At 40.8% G+C, this 19,770-nt stretch overlaps 1 protein-coding gene across 2 annotated transcripts in view; it reads left to right on the top strand.

The window, feature by feature from the left end:
* The window catches only part of LOC109401381 (regulator of G-protein signaling 7), a 38,918-nt gene that overhangs the window by 17,932 nt on the left and 1,216 nt on the right, over positions 1–19,770 (top strand). For both annotated transcript variants that reach the window (XM_019673941.3, XM_019673923.3), the window contains 3 exons: positions 16,899–17,243; positions 17,305–18,023; positions 18,083–18,196. In XM_019673941.3, the coding sequence (XP_019529486.2) occupies positions 16,899–17,243; positions 17,305–18,023; positions 18,083–18,196 (1,178 nt within the window). The remainder of the gene's footprint in view (positions 1–16,898; positions 17,244–17,304; positions 18,024–18,082; positions 18,197–19,770) is intronic.

Here is a 19,770-nt window from a genome sequence, read left to right as displayed (position 1 = left end):
CATGCCCCATTTCACTAGCTAGTATTCCGTGGGAAAAAGTTTGCATAGTGCACCAGAAAAACTGTTTAACGATTTTTTGAAAAGTGCGCAAAGTTAGGCCCTAGGTGCGCAAAGTATGGTATGCTTACGGTATCACATTTGATAAGAGACGTGGTATATTACGTGACATGGAGGTGCTGTAATGTGTACAAAACAAAGTCCCTGCTGGGCGGCGCGAGGTTTTGCTAAATTTCTGAAATTGACTGAGTTGTAGCTGAAAAGTACCCAAAATACCAGCCACTGCCCAAGTGGCGCAGTACCCTGCATACATCTAAACGAGAACATAGCAGACGATATTGAAGGTTTTTAAGGTTTTCAAAGGGACGTTCCAGATTCCGCCTTTGACATGTGAATTTCAATGATAAAAATGTCAAACTTATGGAATAAACTTGTTTGAACGAAGCTAATACAGACAGCTGAATCCAAAATTGTAGATGGTTTTGAATGGGATTTTTCAGAAATATTTTGTATTTCACATGTTTTCCCTGTCGTTCCAGAGGATGAAGTCGGATCTACCTATTTGAAAGATAGGTACATGAATAGTTGAAAATACACCTATTAGGGAAGAGAGAAACTGAAGTTCGCATTCTCACATGTTGGTCTAAATATATAGAATTCTCAGCCATCACGAAGTCATATATGATGTAGAATAGGATGCTAAAGTGGAGGTCATACCCGACTAGATGAACATAACAATAATATATCATAATTATATCTTAATGTGATATAACTAACAAATTATGTTATAATTTTGTTATGACATGGACTGTTTCAAACTTTTTCAAACTAAATTATAACAAAATATATTAAAATCTTTTGTAACTAGTTTTGTTACAAATAAATCAGAACAAACTCTGTTATAACTTTGTTATTTTTGCAACTGAACAAAATAATCAGTTGCAAAATAACATAATTATATCAGAATTTGAAATAATTTTAATTTTTAGCTATATTACAAAAAATGAGAAATTTGATTAAGTATTCGTTTTTTTTCATTGCTTGTAGAGCAAAAGGTCGATGGATAGCAGGTAAAAGATCAGAAAATGTTTATAAGGAAACAGCTTTATTCTATGTAATTGAAAAATTAAAAAAAAAAAAACATTCAATTGCTGTTGAGGGGCTGCAGTTTTGCTTGTTTTTCATTGCGTAGAATGCCGGAAGCGTATCCGGCTACCCTCAAAACTGAAAAGTACTCATATTTTTTCAACTTCGAACCGATTTAAGTGAACTTCGACTCGTTTGAATAAGAAATCTTTTTTTTATTGATTGGTTATGCGAATAGAACGATTGGGTTACGCGGTATTCCCAAAAGTCCAAATTTTCTGGAACATATCCTTATGCTATTGAGGGGCCCAGATGCAAAGAGGTGTAAGTGACCGTTTTGTCGAGTTTGAGCTGAACATATCAAAAAATCTTCAAATTTCAAGCTCACAGGAACTTTTTAAAGATTATTTTTATGATGATTAGAAAAATTACAGTAAATCAGAGAAAATTGGGTTGATATTGAAACTCCATACATTTTGAATGGGATGAAAAACTGGTGAAAAACTTCAAAGCTCATTTACTCGAAAGTGGGTTTTTGTAACTTACACCCTTTTGCTTCTAAGCTCCTCTATTCTAATATCGGCGTTGTTGGAGTTAGCGTATTGAAAAAAATATGGTCTCTCGTGAAACATGCTTCGTAATTACACTGTTGAAAATGCTTTGACATCCACGTGCAGCACAACAGAACATGTGCTCGATGAACAAATTGAGATTTGAATTATGAAAATGCTACGGTCAACCTTGGCTTGGTCAGCCAAAGCAAAATCAAGAAATTGACATTTATGTTTCGTAATGATTACTTTGAAGTCAATACTTTGGGCCTAGGCTGGGCAGATATGCTATTGGTGATTTGATAGTGCATGAAGAAGAAGAAGAACGATGGTGTTTTGAAAAATCCTATCCCTACCACACAGGAGAAGATTTTAAAATGTCTCTATAAAATCTAAAACAAAATCTAATTAAAAACGCTTTGATGTACGGTGTAAGACTTTGGACGGACTACATATTGAACGTATAAATTTAAATTAAACCTTTTTTTTCTCGGTAAGGTACTTAATTTGTACCAATCACCAATTGGGTTTTTTAAATTAAGAATAATATATTGATTTTTTGATTTTATTCGAAAGAGCACCTTTTTTTAAGCCAGTATTATTTTTTTTTCAGATTTTTTAAACTTTATTTTGATACCTTAAGCTTCAATTATAAAAAGATTTTTTGAAATCACCTTTTGACAGCTGGGCAATTGCTTGACAGCTCCGCCCAGTACGAAATGCGACGAGGGGTGATTCGACAAATCGATCCCATATAAACTTTAAATCGATTTTTAAATAGGTTCCCGGGCACTAAAGTTCATGAAAATTTGGATTCCGGCTCAGTTTGGCATGTATAGATTGTGAATATGGAATTATCTCAACACCACTAAAGAAGCCAATTGCAGCTGGTCTATGGAAAATTCCACGTGTATGGCAATTCGGGTTTTTTCTTAACTCACGATGACCAGATCGGTTCCGTCGGATTTGTTTTTGATGGAAAAAATAAATCTGGATCAAATGAGATCAATATTGTCAAAATCGGAGAAAATTTATCGCAGATATAACCATTACATAGTTTACCTTCTTTATTTTATTGTCTGCTGTTTCATATTGTAAAAATAAAGGCATTGTAACTTCTAGAAATTTCATCAGACTCTTCCGTATTTTTTATTTTATTCATTGCTATAATTTGAGTTTTGGGTAAATATAGCATCATAGCTATTGATATGTTTATCTTTGTATTAATTTCCTTCTTTCAATATCCCAGTCCCGTTACGGTGCCAAATTCCTATCACTTTTCTACGATTCCCAATTCTTATAGGTTAAGTAAAATTTTAGCTTCAAAAAATGATACATCTGCAAATGAGTTTTTTTTATCTCAAAATTGAGTAAACTTAGTTGAATTTATATGTCATTTTAACAGTACTGCTAACCTCTAATTATAACGTCAAAAAGTATCGAACAGACTATGTATTACGAAGTAATGAATGTTAGTGAGAGTGGAGATAGCAAATATGGTACCTACTAAATAATTCTAATCAATAAAAATGTCAACTATACAGACAATTCTGCTCAATTGATGATTGCATTTGTCTATTATAACTTTTTTCTTTCGGTCTATTATTACACTGTCCGACAAAAAAAAACTTTTGCCGTGATCAGAGATCCCATTAGTAGGGCATAAAAGCGCATGGAAAATGTAGAAAAATGCCATTTTCAAATCTGTTGGAGCACCCCTAGAATCTTTTTGAGATGAGTTTGAATTTTATTCATTTTTGAAGGTTTGACACGAGCTTTAGAAATCATCGTAAACACTTTTGAAATACAATATCTTTAAAATGCAATTTTGTGCACCGCTGAAATTTTCACAGATCTGAGAAATAGCTTTGATAAATAACTAGTCAAAATTTCAGCCAATTACGACATTCCATTTCATTGATACATATCCGGGAAGAATCAAATATGACTTATATAATACAAATCCTTGAAGTTTTCTCTTAATTCAATCACAAAAAACAAGCCCCTATCATTATCTAATCATAACATAATAACTATTTTACTTTGATTTGACTTCGAAATGCTACACTTATGATCTATATAATTGAATTCAAATTTTCTAGAAGAAAATCCGGTCGATTTTTCAAATTACTAACGTGGTAAGCCTGTGTAAAAATGAAAATAAAATCTAATACATTTATATTTTGCGATCAGTACAAAAAAAACGTTTCCAGTGTTTTCGTGGGTTGTCTATATTCACTTAATGTTTCGAAGAACCTCCTAGCCATACCAAAGTGGTAAAATTGATAACTTTATTGAATAAAACAAACGTATTTGAATACAATGAATTGGAGCTGGCATTGCGCAGAAAACATGGTTTGAGTTCACTACTGTACAAAACAATACAACCCTAAAAAAATGCACGCCAAAAATGAGAACCTACTCCATCTACTATTAGTAATCGTACAAGCACTGTTGTTTTCATCACATTTTAGTTAGTTTCACAATACAGAATGTGTATGTTGGGGTATTACCATTCAAGACACTTTTATGAAATTAATTGTTTTTTTTTTTTCATGTAGTAGAATATTTCTAATCTTAATTTCAAGCTCAATAATGTCCTCCACGATTGTAAAATTGCTTTATAAGTTCCAGCGGCATGAGGTCTGGAACCATTTGGGCAGGATCACCTTTTTTGGGCACTTGTGTCTATGACTCAGTCAATTTAGAACCGATTGGTTTGATTTTTGAGACACGATCAGATACGCATAGTATCTAGCTATGTGCAACAATTCAAGTCAATCGGTTGTTATTGACTGAGTTATAGCAGCAAGTGCCCAAAATAGGTGTTCCTGCCTAAATGATCCCCTATTTATTAATATAGTGTTAAATATTATCTATCCAGAAGCACTAAGGCGAGGTAATATAATTTATTTAGTCCAAATAGTCCAAACTTGTTTCAAAGCAGAGGACGTTGGAATTTGAATATATTTTCCGCATCGTATTTAATTTTTTAAGAACCTGGAACTGCTTGATATCCACCAGGTCAGGCAATCTGGAACGGTTACTAAGATACACACCAAATCATTGAAAAGCATTCTCATCCATATGCGATATATGGATATTTAAATTTGGGCACGACTCGAAATTCGAACAAAACAAAATACTTCCTTGAATAAAGTGGACGAAGTGTATTTTGCCTGAATTGTGATCCTAATCCATCACATTCAAAATCGCAGTTTATTGGTATTTCAACATGATTATGAAAGTAACATTTTATGTCAAATGCTACAATAAACTTTGTTCATTTTCATAAGCGACAACAGGCTTGTCCGCACTGAGCGCATGAAAATTCTGCTCTTTTGATTTACACCACCAAAACCATTATATTTATGTAATCTTTCTATCTTACTTGATAGAAGGATGTTTGAATATCCAAAATGTCATTTCAAACTGTCAAAAAATCGCACCGCAGTGCCGCACTGAGCGTGCAAAGAGAAAATCACTGGGGTGAATTCACCCGGGTGAAATTCTCTTTGCGCGCACAGTGTGGCACTGCGAAGCAATTTTTTGACAGTTCCAAATGACATTTAGGATATTTCAACATCCTTCTATCAGATAAGGTAGAAAGATTGCATTGATACGATGGTTTTGGTGGTGTAAATCAAAAGAGCAGAATTTTCATGCGCTGAGTGCGGACAAGCCTGAGCGACAAAAAAGTTTTTGAAAACTGCAATTAGAACTTTAAATTTATTTGGAAGAGTTTTTCCTTAAAACACTCATGTTGACCTCAATGAATTAATCTAACTTTCTTCCTGTGAAATCCTTTGTAATCATATCCTAAAATTTCTCGTATAGCTTTCCAGAATCATACTTAGTTAAACCAGATGGTTAAGAAACAATTTTCATCTTCTTCAGTCAGAGACTAAAAAATACATTAACACTAGAAAACGGACGTCACATCCTGTGACCTAATGGACTTGTAAAGAAACGTTTTCTCCTACTGAAGCGAAAATCCATTCAATATTCCGAGGCGTTCGAAGTATCCGAAAGACTGACGCTTCACGGAATTAACGCATAGAAGTTTTTTTTAATGGATATGAATATGGGCGTGCTTTATGGGATTAGAATAAAAAAAACCTAAAAGATTTTCACTATATAAGTCAGAGTTAAGCTTTCGCGGATATGTATCAACGAAACGGAATGTCGTAATAGGTAGAAATTTTGACTAGTTATTTATCAAAGTTGCTTCTCAGATCTGTGAAAATTTCAGCGGTGCACAAAACTGCATTTTAAAGATATTGTATTTCAAATGTGTTTATGATGATCTCTGAAGCTCTTGTCGAACCTTCAAAAATGAATAAAATTCAAACTCATCTCAAAAAGTTTCTAGGGGTGCTCCAACAGATTTGAAAATGGCATTTTTCTACATTTTCCATGCGCTTTGATGCCCTACTAATGGGGTCTCTGATCACGGCAAAAGTTTTTTTTGTCGAACAGTGTTATTCGATCATATATTGTTTGACATTATGTCATAAATATCTTTTTTCATTACTAAAAATAATCTAAAACAGAATAAAACTAAACAGCATCTGCAGAAGTTATCATATCGGCATATGATATAATTTCCTTTTACCTTCGCTCACGTAGGTACGTGTATAATCGCCGTTCTCACAACGCGAACAAAACAAAAAATTAAATAAAATCATCTCCGTCTGGAAAGGATCTTTGTCGCCGCCAAAATGCACCCCATGACGAAGCTCAATCATAAATAGTCGACTAGCAACTTTTTCGTCGTTCTCTTTGTTCCGAAACAGCCGACGACGGGCCCTGCGAACGCCACCACTGTTATTAGTGTTACAGTGCACATGTCTGCGCACCGCGATAGCGCTGTTGGTAAGAGAGAGAGGTTCTTTGTTTGATCTTGCATTCAAATCTCTGTCTATTTTTGTCCTGCGACTGGCAAACATGAAATGGGGGAATAGGGAAACTGGCAATACGTAGAACCAGTAAAGCTTCTATCGTCCCTCACTGCAAGTGCTGTGATAGCCTCATTGGTAAAGGCGACTGGAAATTTACGATAGCAGGATTGGAGGTTCAAATCCCGTCGATGTTTGTAAGTTTTATAATGAATTCGAATTTTTTTTTTATGTGACCTATTATTTTCTAAAAATAGAATAACACACTTAAAATAATTACCCAAAAATGAGTAAAAAAAGTTAGTTTTTACCCTAATTTTGCTTTCAGAATGTTATCAATAACTCTTTAATATCAAAATTTGTTATTGAAATATTTCCCAAATTCACTGTTATTAAGTTGTTATCGCCACTAACAAAACATGTTATTAAATTGATTTTTCAGGAACAAATTTTTGTTATGTGACTTGTTATTTTGCCGCTTATGACAGACAAGTTTATAACTCAATATGTTATGTTAATTACATGAAAATTACTAATTCTATTATGCAGTTATTTTGCCAAAATAACGCATTTTGTTATGCTGTTGTTATTCTCTTCTGCTCGGGTTTCGCTCACCGCAGAATGCTAGAAACAAATTCAAAGTGCATGCCTTAATCTAAAATATGCGGATTTCTTAGGTTTTAATGAAATCGCAACAAAATACATTTCTCGCCCTTAGTATCATACGGGCGTATCAACAGTGATCGATTTCTCTTCATAATAACTTAGCCATCAAATCAAATTTGATTAGTTTTGTTGTTTTAGATGCTAGCCTTTGTCGTCCTTCTTCGAAACGTACCGAGAGAATATTCGGATGTTGGTCATGTTTTTCGGAATAATCCGAAGAGAAAATCGATGAAGAGAAATCGATCATTGTAGATACGCCTGTAGATACGTTTAACGTCTTGGTGTAAAGATATTGCTTTTGATAATATTGATCCATCCAATATGTATCATTATCATTACTTTGGAAAACATTTGTTCAAACAAAAGTCTACGCACTATACAAATTTCGAAAATTTTGTATGGGCAAAGGGCTACGAGGGGGGAAGGTTTGTCTGAGATGGCCTAAAAAAGTCTACGTAGTTTAGACAGCTCCTAATTCAGGCCTATTTCGTCTTCTACCTGAGGGAAAAGGATGAAAATTATAATTTGGATGGAGATCGTGACAGGTAGGGAAATAGGAAAAGATACCCTGGAAAAGGGTACTAACGTACCTTTGCGTACCACAATGGGTTCAATATAAGTGTAGAATTAGCTATAAGTTAAAATACACATAAATATAAACAAAAAAAAAAATGGGTTCAAACAGCGCCCTGAAAAGGGCGCTGTAATAACGCATAAAGCGTGAAAAGAACCTACCCGAGCAATGACGGAGAACAAAATTATAACAAGTTCTGTTACCTTGTTATCATTCGTTTGATAATTGAGTTTATTATCATTTAGTTGAGTTAAGAGTCAACATAACAAAAATGGTAACTCAATAAAACATAATTAATAACAAATTAACAAAACAACTTCGAGGAGAGATGTCGGTTTTTAAGCATTTGGTGAATACAATTTCGAAATCATTGGAGATATACCAAGTAACTAAAAGTTCCGCTTCTCATGACAAAATATACTTTCAAGTTCCGCGAAGTTCAGATAAAGTTCCAAATGGAACTTTCTGGCCGCTTAAGAGGCTAACGATGAGCCTTGCTAGAACTTGGGTCACAAGTTCTGGCAAGGCTCATTGTTAACCTCTTAAGCAGCCAGAAAGTTCCATTCGGAACTTTATCTTAACTTCGCTGTACTTTAAAGCTGCTTAAGATGCTTCTCGGAACTTTGTCGGAACTTTAAAGTTCATAGAAGTTCAGTTCAGTAGCATTGTGTTTCAATGAAGATTAAATTTATTTCTTTTACAGAAAACATTTTAAACAAATAAAAGATAAATATGAATTTATCAAATTAATGAATACTAGGCTTGAGCAAAAAAAAAAATGCTGCCCATCGGATTCGAACCAATAGTCGCTGCGTGAGAACTCTACGCTCCACCACAGTACTACAGTTGCGATTGAGTGAACAGTAGCTAAAGTCTGACATGAATCGATTTTCTGTCGGCAGCTAGTTTTGCACATTTGTACGGTAGTGAAGTCAGCTTGACTTTGTCAAGTGTCTTCAGCAGCGCAACGGTAAATCGGCAGGCTATCACACCGGATGATCTAGTTCAAATCTACATAGCAGCGACATTTGTGAACATATAATTACCAGTACCCTGGAAAACACATTTTTGTTTCTGCATGAATTTTGTCATAGTTCTGTCAGAAACTGCTTAGAAGGTTATCCAGCGTGCTTATGTGAACTTTCAAGTTCCAAAATACTTAAAAATGAAGCTGCTTGGATGGTTAATTAGCAACCTCGAACGAGCTGCTTAGCTTATAAAGTACCCTTTTATCTGAACTTTTGGTTACTTGGGATAATACCTATCACCAGACATCAAATTCTGAAAATGGACGCGATTCAGGCATGTCTACTACCGATTTCGACTTTTTATCCGAATAATAGCAACAAATGATCGGTGCAATGTTGTTTTTCTTCTGCTAGAAATCCCTCAACAATTGATTTGGTCTTAACTGACTCAAGTCAGCATTGTAGCCAATTGGTTACTCATGCTGACTTCGATTCTGACCATCTTCCTGTAACATTTCAAATTTCCCATGAAGCGATTTTCAATTCCATCAGCTCCACTTTCAATTATCATAGAGCTGAACCTACATATAAAACATACAGCCATTTTGAAAATTGACAAAAATTTTGAAAAAGTCTCAGAAGCCTATTCTTGCGTTGTAAGAGGATAACAAAATATTATTAACTAATTTTGAAAATGCACAAAAACCTGCCAAACAGTTTGACAGTGCGCATAATTTCAGTATAGGTCTCACTAGTCCAATAGACGATCAGGTTGCCCGAGAATTTGAACACATTCGCAATTAAGTATGACAACATTCTCGGCAATCAATCCAAAGCCGGGTCCCGTGGCGTAGTGTCTACACGTGTTCGCGAACATACGCTCCCAAGAAGGGCAGCAGCATCCACAGCTGCGCAATCCACTCCAACCATCGCATCGGAACCGTCACCAAGCATCGTCACGAGGCACGCACACTCACCCGAGCCGACGGGACAGCTGCGACTAACAGCGAGAGAGTGAGCGCCGTGAGATCCTGCCGTGAGTGCAGTAGCGAACCCCACCGCCGCAGCCGTCGTCATCGTCATCATCATCATAGACTCTCGTCGTCGTCGCCGTGCAGGTAGCGTGCTGATGATGGTTTGTTCCACACATGTCGCGTGGGTTCTACGCGCGTGTAGAACTTTCCACGTGGTTCTGGAATACCACTTTTTTGGTATATATATGCGACCCGTTTCTAGAGGCGAGTCAGTTGCAAATTAAGCGTGATCAAGTGATAAGCGTTCGCGTGGCTTTAACAACGCGAAGTGAAACTAATCCAAATGTAAAGTGTAAATAGCAAGTAGAGAGAATAAAGTGTTTAGTGTAGTTAAGCTATTCCAGTGCTTTTCCTTCCCAAACCGAAACCCCCGTGTTCTCTTCTGCTGTGCTATACCCCGTGCCTACAGTCCAGTGCTTTTGCCAAGTTGTTCTTGTGTTCATTGCCGAACACAATTTGGTCCTTCGAGCCGGATCAGGATCCGGTAGTGTGTGAAAGCGTGCCGCGTGGCTTGAACAACGCGGTAGTGTGTCGTTTCAAAAGCGTACCGCGTGGCTTCGACAGCGCGGCAGTGCGTAGTTTAGAAGCGTGCACGTGGCTTGAACAACGTGCTGTGCAGTGAAGAGCGTGGACGTGGCTTCGACAACGTCCGTATCCGTGTCGGTCCGCGAGTGACGTCGCGTAGTGATTTTATCCGTCGTTCCGGAATTCGTGTGTTACTTATTCCATCCGGTCCGACCAGCGCGTCGATTTTTGTGATACCCCGAGTGAGTCCGCCGTCGCGTAGTGCTACCTTTCGTTACTTCGGGCATTGTGTGATATTTTCCACCCGTTGTGACAAGCGCGTCGGTCTCCTGCCAATACGTGGTTGATTTCACCGTCGCGTAGTGTTTTGTGTCCGTCGCTTCGGAATCGTTAAGTGATTTTTCCCTCCGTAGCGACACACGCGTCGGTTTCGGTGTTTGTATCCGGTGAAGCGAAGTTTCCCGTTTGTCGCCGTAGTGTTGAGTGTTGCTACCACCGCTTCGGACTTCGTGTGCTACCTTCCAACCATCGCAACAAAGGCGTCAGAATTCCTGTCCACATCCCCGTGTTACTGACCCGTGAAGGATTACATCAGGATGCCACCCAAACGGACACCGGTGAAGAAGGTGCCTGATTTTGCCGAGTGTGAAGACCAGCTTGGGGCGCTAGTCCACAACCGTGGATTAGCTCAACGCAACGTGAACCGAATCCTAACCACCCTCAAGCAGGCCGAAGAGGAAGAAAGAGAACCAACCCCAGCCCAAGTTAAAGTGTTTCAACGGAGTGTTGAGACCGAAAAAGCCGAGTTCATCAGGTTGCACCAGGAAATTGTGGCCCAGTCCCCAGCCGACAAGCGCGATGAGCAAGACGATCCCTACCTTCAATTCATGCACCTGTACGAGGAGGTGTCTGTGCTGCTCGAGAGCTGGAACGAGAAGCTAACTGCGCCCCCAACCCAGCAGCAACCGTGTGTCACCAACCAGCAACCGATCATCGTTCAGTCCCAATCCTTCGGTGCTCCATTGCCAACCTTCGATGGTCATTATGAAGCATGGCCCCGCTTCAAGGCTATGTTTCAGGATCTGATGCAGCGCTCATCAGATTCGGACGCGGTGAAGCTATACCACCTGGAAAACTCGTTGATGGGAGACGCCACCGGCGTAATCCACCTCGAAACGTTGCAGGATAACGACTACCAGCGCGCATGGGATATCCTGGAGCAGAGGTTTGGCAATAAGCGGCTAATCCTGGAGTCTCACATTTTGGGCCTCCTAAACATGAAAAAGATGACTAAGAAGTCGTCGAAGGACCTCCGCAGGCTCATCGATGAATGCACTCGCCACGTGGAGAACCTCTGCAAGCTTGGTCAACCGCTTTCAGGAATGTCGGAGCTGCTCGTGGTGACCGTACTCACTCACGCATTGGATGACCAGACCCGTGAGTTGTGGGAAGCTTCAATTGACCAGACGGAGCTTCCAGAGTACGAGCAGACTATCAAATTCCTGAAGCAACGCTGTGTCATCCTGGAGAGATGCGAGGAGAGTGCAACCACCATATCCACAAGCACCAAGGTCTCCAACCAGAAGCCGCCTGCATCTAAGTTCGTGCCTTCCATGACGTCAAATGCAGCGTTAGTGTCGTCGATGTATATGTGCGACTTTTGTGCCGGACAGCATCAAAACTTCAAGTGTTCTATGTTCCAGAAGCTGTCCGTGAATCAGCGCCATGCCAGAGTCAAGCAGCTAAACCTATGTTTTAATTGTTTAAGAAAGGGCCATCGTTGCATAGCGTGTTCCAGTAGCAAGTCGTGCAAGAAGTGTTCAAAGAGGCATCACACGTTGCTGCACTTCGAACGCAGGGGGAATCCAGTAAAGCGCGCGAATACAAGGAAGCCTTCTGAAGCCATCCCAGTATGTACCACCCTAGTAAGCAGTTTAGCAGGCAAGGACTTCCAACCAGTGCGGAAGTTAGTGAAAAACATCGACCATTATCCACCGAAGGGTAGGCGGATAAGCAGCTTCATCCAGAATCCTGAGCAAGTTTACCGGTCGCGAGTAAGGCCACCGCCTTCCTTTGAGGGACAGCAGCAGCCAACAACCAGTGGAATTGGAACTGCATTCCAACGGGCGGGAGTATGTTCGCGAACATACGCTCCCAAGAAGGGCAGCAGCATCCACAGCTGCGCAATCCACTCCAACCATCGCATCGGAACCGTCACCAAGCATCGTCACGAGGCACGCACACTCACCCGAGCCGACGGGACAGCTGCGACTAACAGCGAGAGAGTGAGCGCCGTGAGATCCTGCCGTGAGTGCAGTAGCGAACCCCACCGCCGCAGCCGTCGTCATCGTCATCATCATCATAGACTCTCGTCGTCGTCGCCGTGCAGGTAGCGTGCTGATGATGGTTTGTTCCACACATGTCGCGTGGGTTCTACGCGCGTGTAGAACTTTCCACGTGGTTCTGGAATACCACTTTTTTGGTATATATATGCGACCCGTTTCTAGAGGCGAGTCAGTTGCAAATTAAGCGTGATCAAGTGATAAGCGTTCGCGTGGCTTTAACAACGCGAAGTGAAACTAATCCAAATGTAAAGTGTAAATAGCAAGTAGAGAGAATAAAGTGTTTAGTGTAGTTAAGCTATTCCAGTGCTTTTCCTTCCCAAACCGAAACCCCCGTGTTCTCTTCTGCTGTGCTATACCCCGTGCCTACAGTCCAGTGCTTTTGCCAAGTTGTTCTTGTGTTCATTGCCGAACAACACGTTTGCTTCATAAGCAGATGGTCATGGGTTCGATCCCAGCCCCGGCACTTTCGTCAGTTGCTCTTTTCCCCTGAGAGCAGCTGACACTGACCATCTTCTGAGCCCATGGCTCAAATGAACAAATTGGAACCCGGATACTTGGACATCGGCGAACGGCAACCCATAATGGGCCCCCAATCGGACTGGAAACAGGAACAACCAACAGCCACACATCAACATCCTCGAGCTCATCATTCTACCATGATAGGGTAGAAAGTGAAAGCAGCGCAACGGCCACTAGTTCGATGTAGTACAATTAGAAATAGAATACAATTAGGCGCTGTACAAAAAGTGTATGTACATTGTACACTGCCCATAACTGCATAACAGTCACATTCGACAAAAGTAGGCATTGGAAAAAATTGAGCTCAAAGTTTGCAACTTGCACTAGTATGGAAATGGATCTAAATTTCAAAAATTTGGCAAAAAATCAAAGTTAATTACTTTGCAATGAAATCTTCTACAGCTCTTCTTGTATGCTGGGCGAAAAGTTCAAAAAAATATTAGAGCAAAATATGATTGGTTGTACGCTATGAGGCCAGTGTGTATTTCCAGTGTGACTGTTATGCGGTTACATTCGTTAATATTTGTTAATGAGACAAAACGACTTGGTATTTTTTTCACATTCTGTGGAACAAACTTGTAAAGTTTATTTGGATAGATGAAAGTACTGATGATTTGGAGATGAGCCCCGGTATTAACTCAATTTTGACAAAACCTGCAAATGTTACAAATATGCAGTTATGGGCAGTTACAGGTTCCAATTAAAATCGCTCACGCAGTGCCCTATTGGACAATAGAGCTGTAAATTAGGTTAAGTGATTGAAGAATAAAATTCAATCCAAAATTATTTCTCCGATCGAACACTTCAGGTAAACAATCAAAATTCCAAGTCAGATAGATTACCTGTTGAAGTTGGGACCAATATTATACAATACTAGCTGTATCCGGCAAAATTTTGTATTCCCTACTGCGTTTTTTTGACATTTAGATTTTCTAGCCAAGACCAAGTCCCCGGTAAAAATGTATGTAAACTCGATTTTCAAAAACTCTCAATTTTCCCATGTTGTTTGCCTCATAAACCTTCCTTGAGTAAAAACTAAGAGAAGAAAACTCTGACGACCCTAATCGGACCATCCTTTCGCAAGTTATGCGCGGTCCCACGTATGCCACTGCATTTTTATGTATGCATAGTTTTACCTTGCTTGCCTCAGGGATGTCAAAAATCGTTATTTGCAGATGACATGGGTACCTCGGCCAAGGTGCGGAGTTTGCTTGTCATTTGTTGTTGATTGAAAAAAGCTTAGATATTATTTCTTCTTATTTGTAAAAACAGAAGATTTATCCAAATGCTTCCAAAACTCAACTTATCATATATCCACATAAGCCAAGAACTCTTAATCCGAAACCCTTAATGTGTCACATGTTGTCACTATGAGGGGAAGTCGAATAAATTGGTCGGACGAAGATACTTAACTTAGGACTCTTACTAGATAAAAACATAACTTTTAAAAACCACATAGAAAGTATTCAAATTAAGTGCAATAAATACGTTGAGTGTCTATACCCAAATCACAGACAAACAGACGTAACACTCTTCAAAACGATTTGGCTCATGCATTCAACGATCAATTCAAATTTCATTTGTTTCGCGCGATCCTTCCACCAGAGGTGCTAGTGTTCAATCGCTTTGACGTTTGCCAATGTACACGTTGCTGAATGATGCAAACGAAAATTACAGGCGCTATGTTTCGTATTTCATTCATTTAGTTCAACATCAAATTCATGATAACACTGAATCAACAATTTGCGCCATAATACTCGATTTGCAGCTGCAGCAACGTCGGTCACGCCCAGCGCTCACCAGATCACGCTCCACCTGGTCCGCGCATCGTGCTCTCTGCGCCCCACGTCTTTTTGTACCAACCGGATGGTTAGCAAACACCAACTTTGCAGGGTTGTTGTCCGGCATTCTTGCAACATGCCCTGCCCACCGTATCCGTCAAGCTTTAGCCACTTTCAGGATGTTGGGTTCACCGTAGAGTGCAGCGAACTCGTGGTTCATCCTTCTCCTCCACACACCGTTCTCCTGCACGCCGCCGAAGATCGTTCTTAGCACGCGTCGCTTGAAGACTCCGAGTGCTTGCAGGTCCTCCTCGAGCATCGTCCATGTCTCGTGTCCGTAGAGAAACACCGGTCTTATTTGCGTCTTGTACATATCTTGGTACATTTGGTGCAGGGGTGAATCTTTTTTGACCGCAGTTTATTCAGGAGCCCGTAGTAGGCACGTCTTCCACTGGTGATGCGCCTTCGTATTTCACGGCTCACGTTATTGTCAGCCGTCAGTAAGGATCCGAAGTAGACGAATTCCTCCACCACCTCAAAAGTATCCCCGTCTATGGTAACATTACTACCCAGGCGGATCCGGTCGTGTTCGGTTCCGCCTACCAGCATGTACTTTGTTTTTGAGGCGTTCACCACCAGTCCGACCTTCTGCTTCGCGTTTTAGGCGGGTGTACAGCTCTGCCACCGTTCCAAATGTTCTGGGAATAATGTCCATGTCGTCCGCAAATCACACAAATTGACCGGATTTTGTGAAAATCTTTCCTCGGCTGTTGAGCCCGGCTCGTCGCATCACACTTTACAGAGCGATGTCGAAGAGTAGGCATGAGAGTTCATCACCTTGTCGCAGTCCCCGGCGAGATTCGAATGAACTGGATAGTTCACCCGAAACCCTTACGCAGTTTTGCACACCGTCCATCGTTGCTTTAATCAGTCTAGTCAGCTTCCCACGAAAGCCGTTTTCGTCCATGATTCTCCATAGCTCTGCGCGGTCGATACTGTCGTATGCCGCTTTAAAGTCGATGAACCTGCCGTACGGTAAAGATCTGGTCCGTTGTCGACCGGCCGTTGATGAAGCCGGCTTGATAACTTCCCACGAACTCATTCGTTTTAGGTGACAGACGACGGAAGATAATCTGGGATAGCACTTTGCATGCAGCATTCAAAATAGTGATCGCCCTGAAGTTCTCACATTCCAAATGGTCGCCTTTCTTTCGAATGGGGCAGATTACCCCTTCCTTCCACTCCTCCGGTAACTGTTCGGCTTCCCAGATTCTGACTATCAGCCGATGCAGACAGGTGGCCAACTTATCTGGGCCCATCTTGATGAGTTCAGCTGCGATACCATCCCGGTTTTGAGCTGGTGAATGGCATCCTTGATTTCCCTCAGCGTGGGAATTGGTTCATTTTCGTCCTTCACTGCACTGGCGTAGTCGTTTCCTCCGTTGCCGTGGGCTCCCGTGCCTACGTTCTCTACACCGTTCAGGTGCTGATCGAAGTGCTGCTTCCACCTTTCGATCACCTCACGTCCGTCCGTCAAGAGGCCTCCGTCTTTATCCCTGCATACGAAGCCGTTGCGGGATGCGTTGAGCTTCTGATAGAATTTTCGTGTTTCTTGGGAACGGCACAGCAGTTCCATTTCTTCACACTCCGCTTCTTCCAGGCGGCGCTTTTTCTCCCGAAAGAGGCGGGTCTGCTGTTTCCGCTGGAAAAATTCTTCCTTAATACCCATTTTCAAAAGCGGCAAGAAATCTGACGTGCATAACTATCGAGATATTGCTATTATTTTATGCATTCTCAAATTTTTCGAAGCAATAGTTAAGTTAACAAACTACCAAAGTCATCATATCCCCAACAGAAAAATACATTCAAATTTCATTATGGGACTTCCATCGAATTTTGGATAACTGCGCAAAGAGTATTGAAAACACTTTCAAGCACAACCTCTCATTTTCAGATACAGCCCGTAAAGGGCAGAACCCAGTTGTGGATCGGTACCATCGATGGGACGATGGTAACTATGACTACGGAGATCGACAAGGACAAGGCCGTATCGATAATCGTTCCGAAGAAAATGGCAACCCAAGAGAAGGACAAGGACAAAGAGCGGGAAAAGGACAAAGACAAGGACAAGGACAAAAATGCAATAAGCAACGCCTGTAGTAGCAGCGCGGCGGGTGTCAGTGGGACCAGCGCTGGCAGCTCAGGGGTGGTCCCGTCCGGTGGAAACCGCGGTAGCCAGTCGCATAGCACGCAGGTTGTCATGAATCAGGATGCACCGAATATTTTAGTTTATAAAAAGGTAACTGAATGTTCTAAGGGTTATTTGACAATAACTTGAGCGATTTTAACGTCTGTTTCAGATGGAGGGGATAGTGGAGCGCATGCAAAGTGAAGAGGGTGGTGTCTCGGTGCGTACAATCAAAGCATTCATGAGCAAAGTACCGTCCGTATTCACCGGGTCGGATTTGATTGCGTGGATCATAAAGAATCTCAAAATCGAAGACGTTGCGGAAGCACTGCACATTGCGCATCTACTTGCATCCCACGGGTACCTGTTTCCGATTGACGACCACCAGCTAACGGTGAAGAACGATGGGACGTTCTACCGATTTCAGACGCCGTACTTTTGGCCATCGAACTGTTGGGAACCGGAGAACACCGATTATGCGGTGTACCTGTGCAAGCGAACAATGCAGAACAAGACCCGCTTGGAACTGGCGGATTACGAAGCGGAAAATTTGGCCAAACTCCAGAAGATGTTCTCGCGCAAGTGGGAGTTTATCTTCATGCAGGCAGAAGCCCAGAGCAAGGTGGACAAGAAGCGTGATAAACTGGAACGAAAGGTGCTCGACTCTCAAGAGCGCGCATTCTGGGATGTACACCGTCCGATGCCCGGTTGTGTCAACACCACCGAGGTAGATATTAAGAAGGCGTACCGCCGTGGTGCCTCCACGCACGGCTCAGGCTCATCCGGCGCGGCCGTCAATAGCAATCCAATCGAGCAACTCACTAGACAAATTAAGCTCTTGAAACTCAAATTAGAACGTAGAACCATAAAGATCTCCAAAGTAGCCGAATCGTAAGTTGCTCGTTGCGGGTGGAAAATGGTTGCCTAAATTAACATTTCCTGTATTCCAGTTATATATCATATTTCGAACAATATAACGAATACGATTATTTTCTCACAACACCTGATCAGCCAAATCCTTGGATAACGGACAATATTGAAATGTGGGATACTGATCGAACTGCGTAAGTATCCTATTATTTCTGGGTATACATTCGTGAAGCTTGTAAGCACTCGACAGTTTATTAAGAGAAGTGCGAACAAGGGGCCTGCAACTCTAAACTTTCGCTAGTATTGCAAAATACTAGAAAATATTACGGAAAATTCACAACACAGTAACCTGGTTTGCTTAGATTACCTTTGACAAAATCTATGCACATTCTGAGGAGTTATGTACAAATCTGATAGCTGCTGATGTCCTTTCTTCGAATTTGGAATACCCTGTGAGATTTAACACACATTGAAAATAAAATCATTCACATGGATTCTGTAATTAATCCATGTGTCGCCCAAATAAACACTTAATACACATGTTTATTTAAGGACAGACTTATTAGAATCCCAAAATGGCCGCCACAATGGCCGACTTTGACACCTACTCACGATTTTGAGGGCACAAATCTCTTCGTAAACAAAACCAGCGCACCTGAGCTTCTTATTTTAAGCTTATTACAAGTGAGCAAGAACAGAATAAATGAATACACTGTTGTTTGAAGCTTGCTTCTTGAGATTTGTGCGTCTGAAGTTTTGATGCACTGTTGAAGCGGGATTTCAAGGCGTTTGTCCTTAAGAGATAATAAAGGTAAGATGCTGGATAGTTACTATTTGCCTATTTTTCAAAACGTTTCTTATGTGGAATAGGGTCTGCAATTTTCGTTACGGAATGCATCTTAAGAATGGATGAAAGTGTATCAATGATTCATTTCATTCATCTGGAAACGCGGAGAAGACTTTCTGATTGGAAATGAAAGCAAAATCACTCAAATGACGTTTTAAATAGCACGTATATTTCACTTATGGATCACAAGGACAGGAAACGCTCAGCTACCTTTTACCGAGACCGGGCGATCAGCAGTATCCCCTGCGTGAAGTTATCCGGTCTGGAGGTCCGGGTCCTCAGCTCGCTTCGAATTTAGCGTTGTTGTTCGCCTGCTGGAAGTCAACGAGGCCAGGTCCTTCAGCTAGTCTCTCTACAACAGACACACAATGAACAGCTAGCAAGCCAGAGTTAATTGACAAAGTACTTACCTTGAGAATAGTAGTTTACGTAACAAGGTGCAGAATGAAGATTTTTACAGCACGAATCGTACATTTATCCAACGAGGCTTGCCGAGTTGGATAATTACGACGAGTGCTGGAAAAATCGAGTTCTGCACCGCGTTGCGTACAACGTTTTTTGCAACTTCATAAATTACCGCTTGAGGATAGATTTTAACAAAATTTTTCATCAAACTGTACACTGATGTTCCTAGCCATGTTTAAGATAGTCTGATCATAACAGGTTATACTGTGCATTTGTCACATTTTTTCAGAGCTGCATCCAAAAATCACCAAGAAGTTGATCAAAACTGAAAACAGTGCTGTAATGTTTCATTACGCATCGCAAATCAGTGCTGTAATGAACCATTACAGCACTGCTAATTTTGTGTGGGAAAGTAGGCCTTTTCCTGTCAGATTTGCGTTAGGTAAAACAGCCTATTACGATGAGAAATTGCAAAAAAAACTTTTACTAGTACCGAAATTTGTGTGAAGCTGTCAA

The sequence above is a fragment of the Aedes albopictus genome, chromosome 2 (genome assembly GCF_035046485.1).
Source record: "Aedes albopictus strain Foshan chromosome 2, AalbF5, whole genome shotgun sequence".
NCBI classification, from domain to species: Eukaryota; Metazoa; Arthropoda; class Insecta; order Diptera; family Culicidae; genus Aedes; species Aedes albopictus.
The sequence above is the reverse complement of the archived record's forward strand: the minus strand, read 5'-3'. Positions and strand labels throughout refer to the sequence as shown.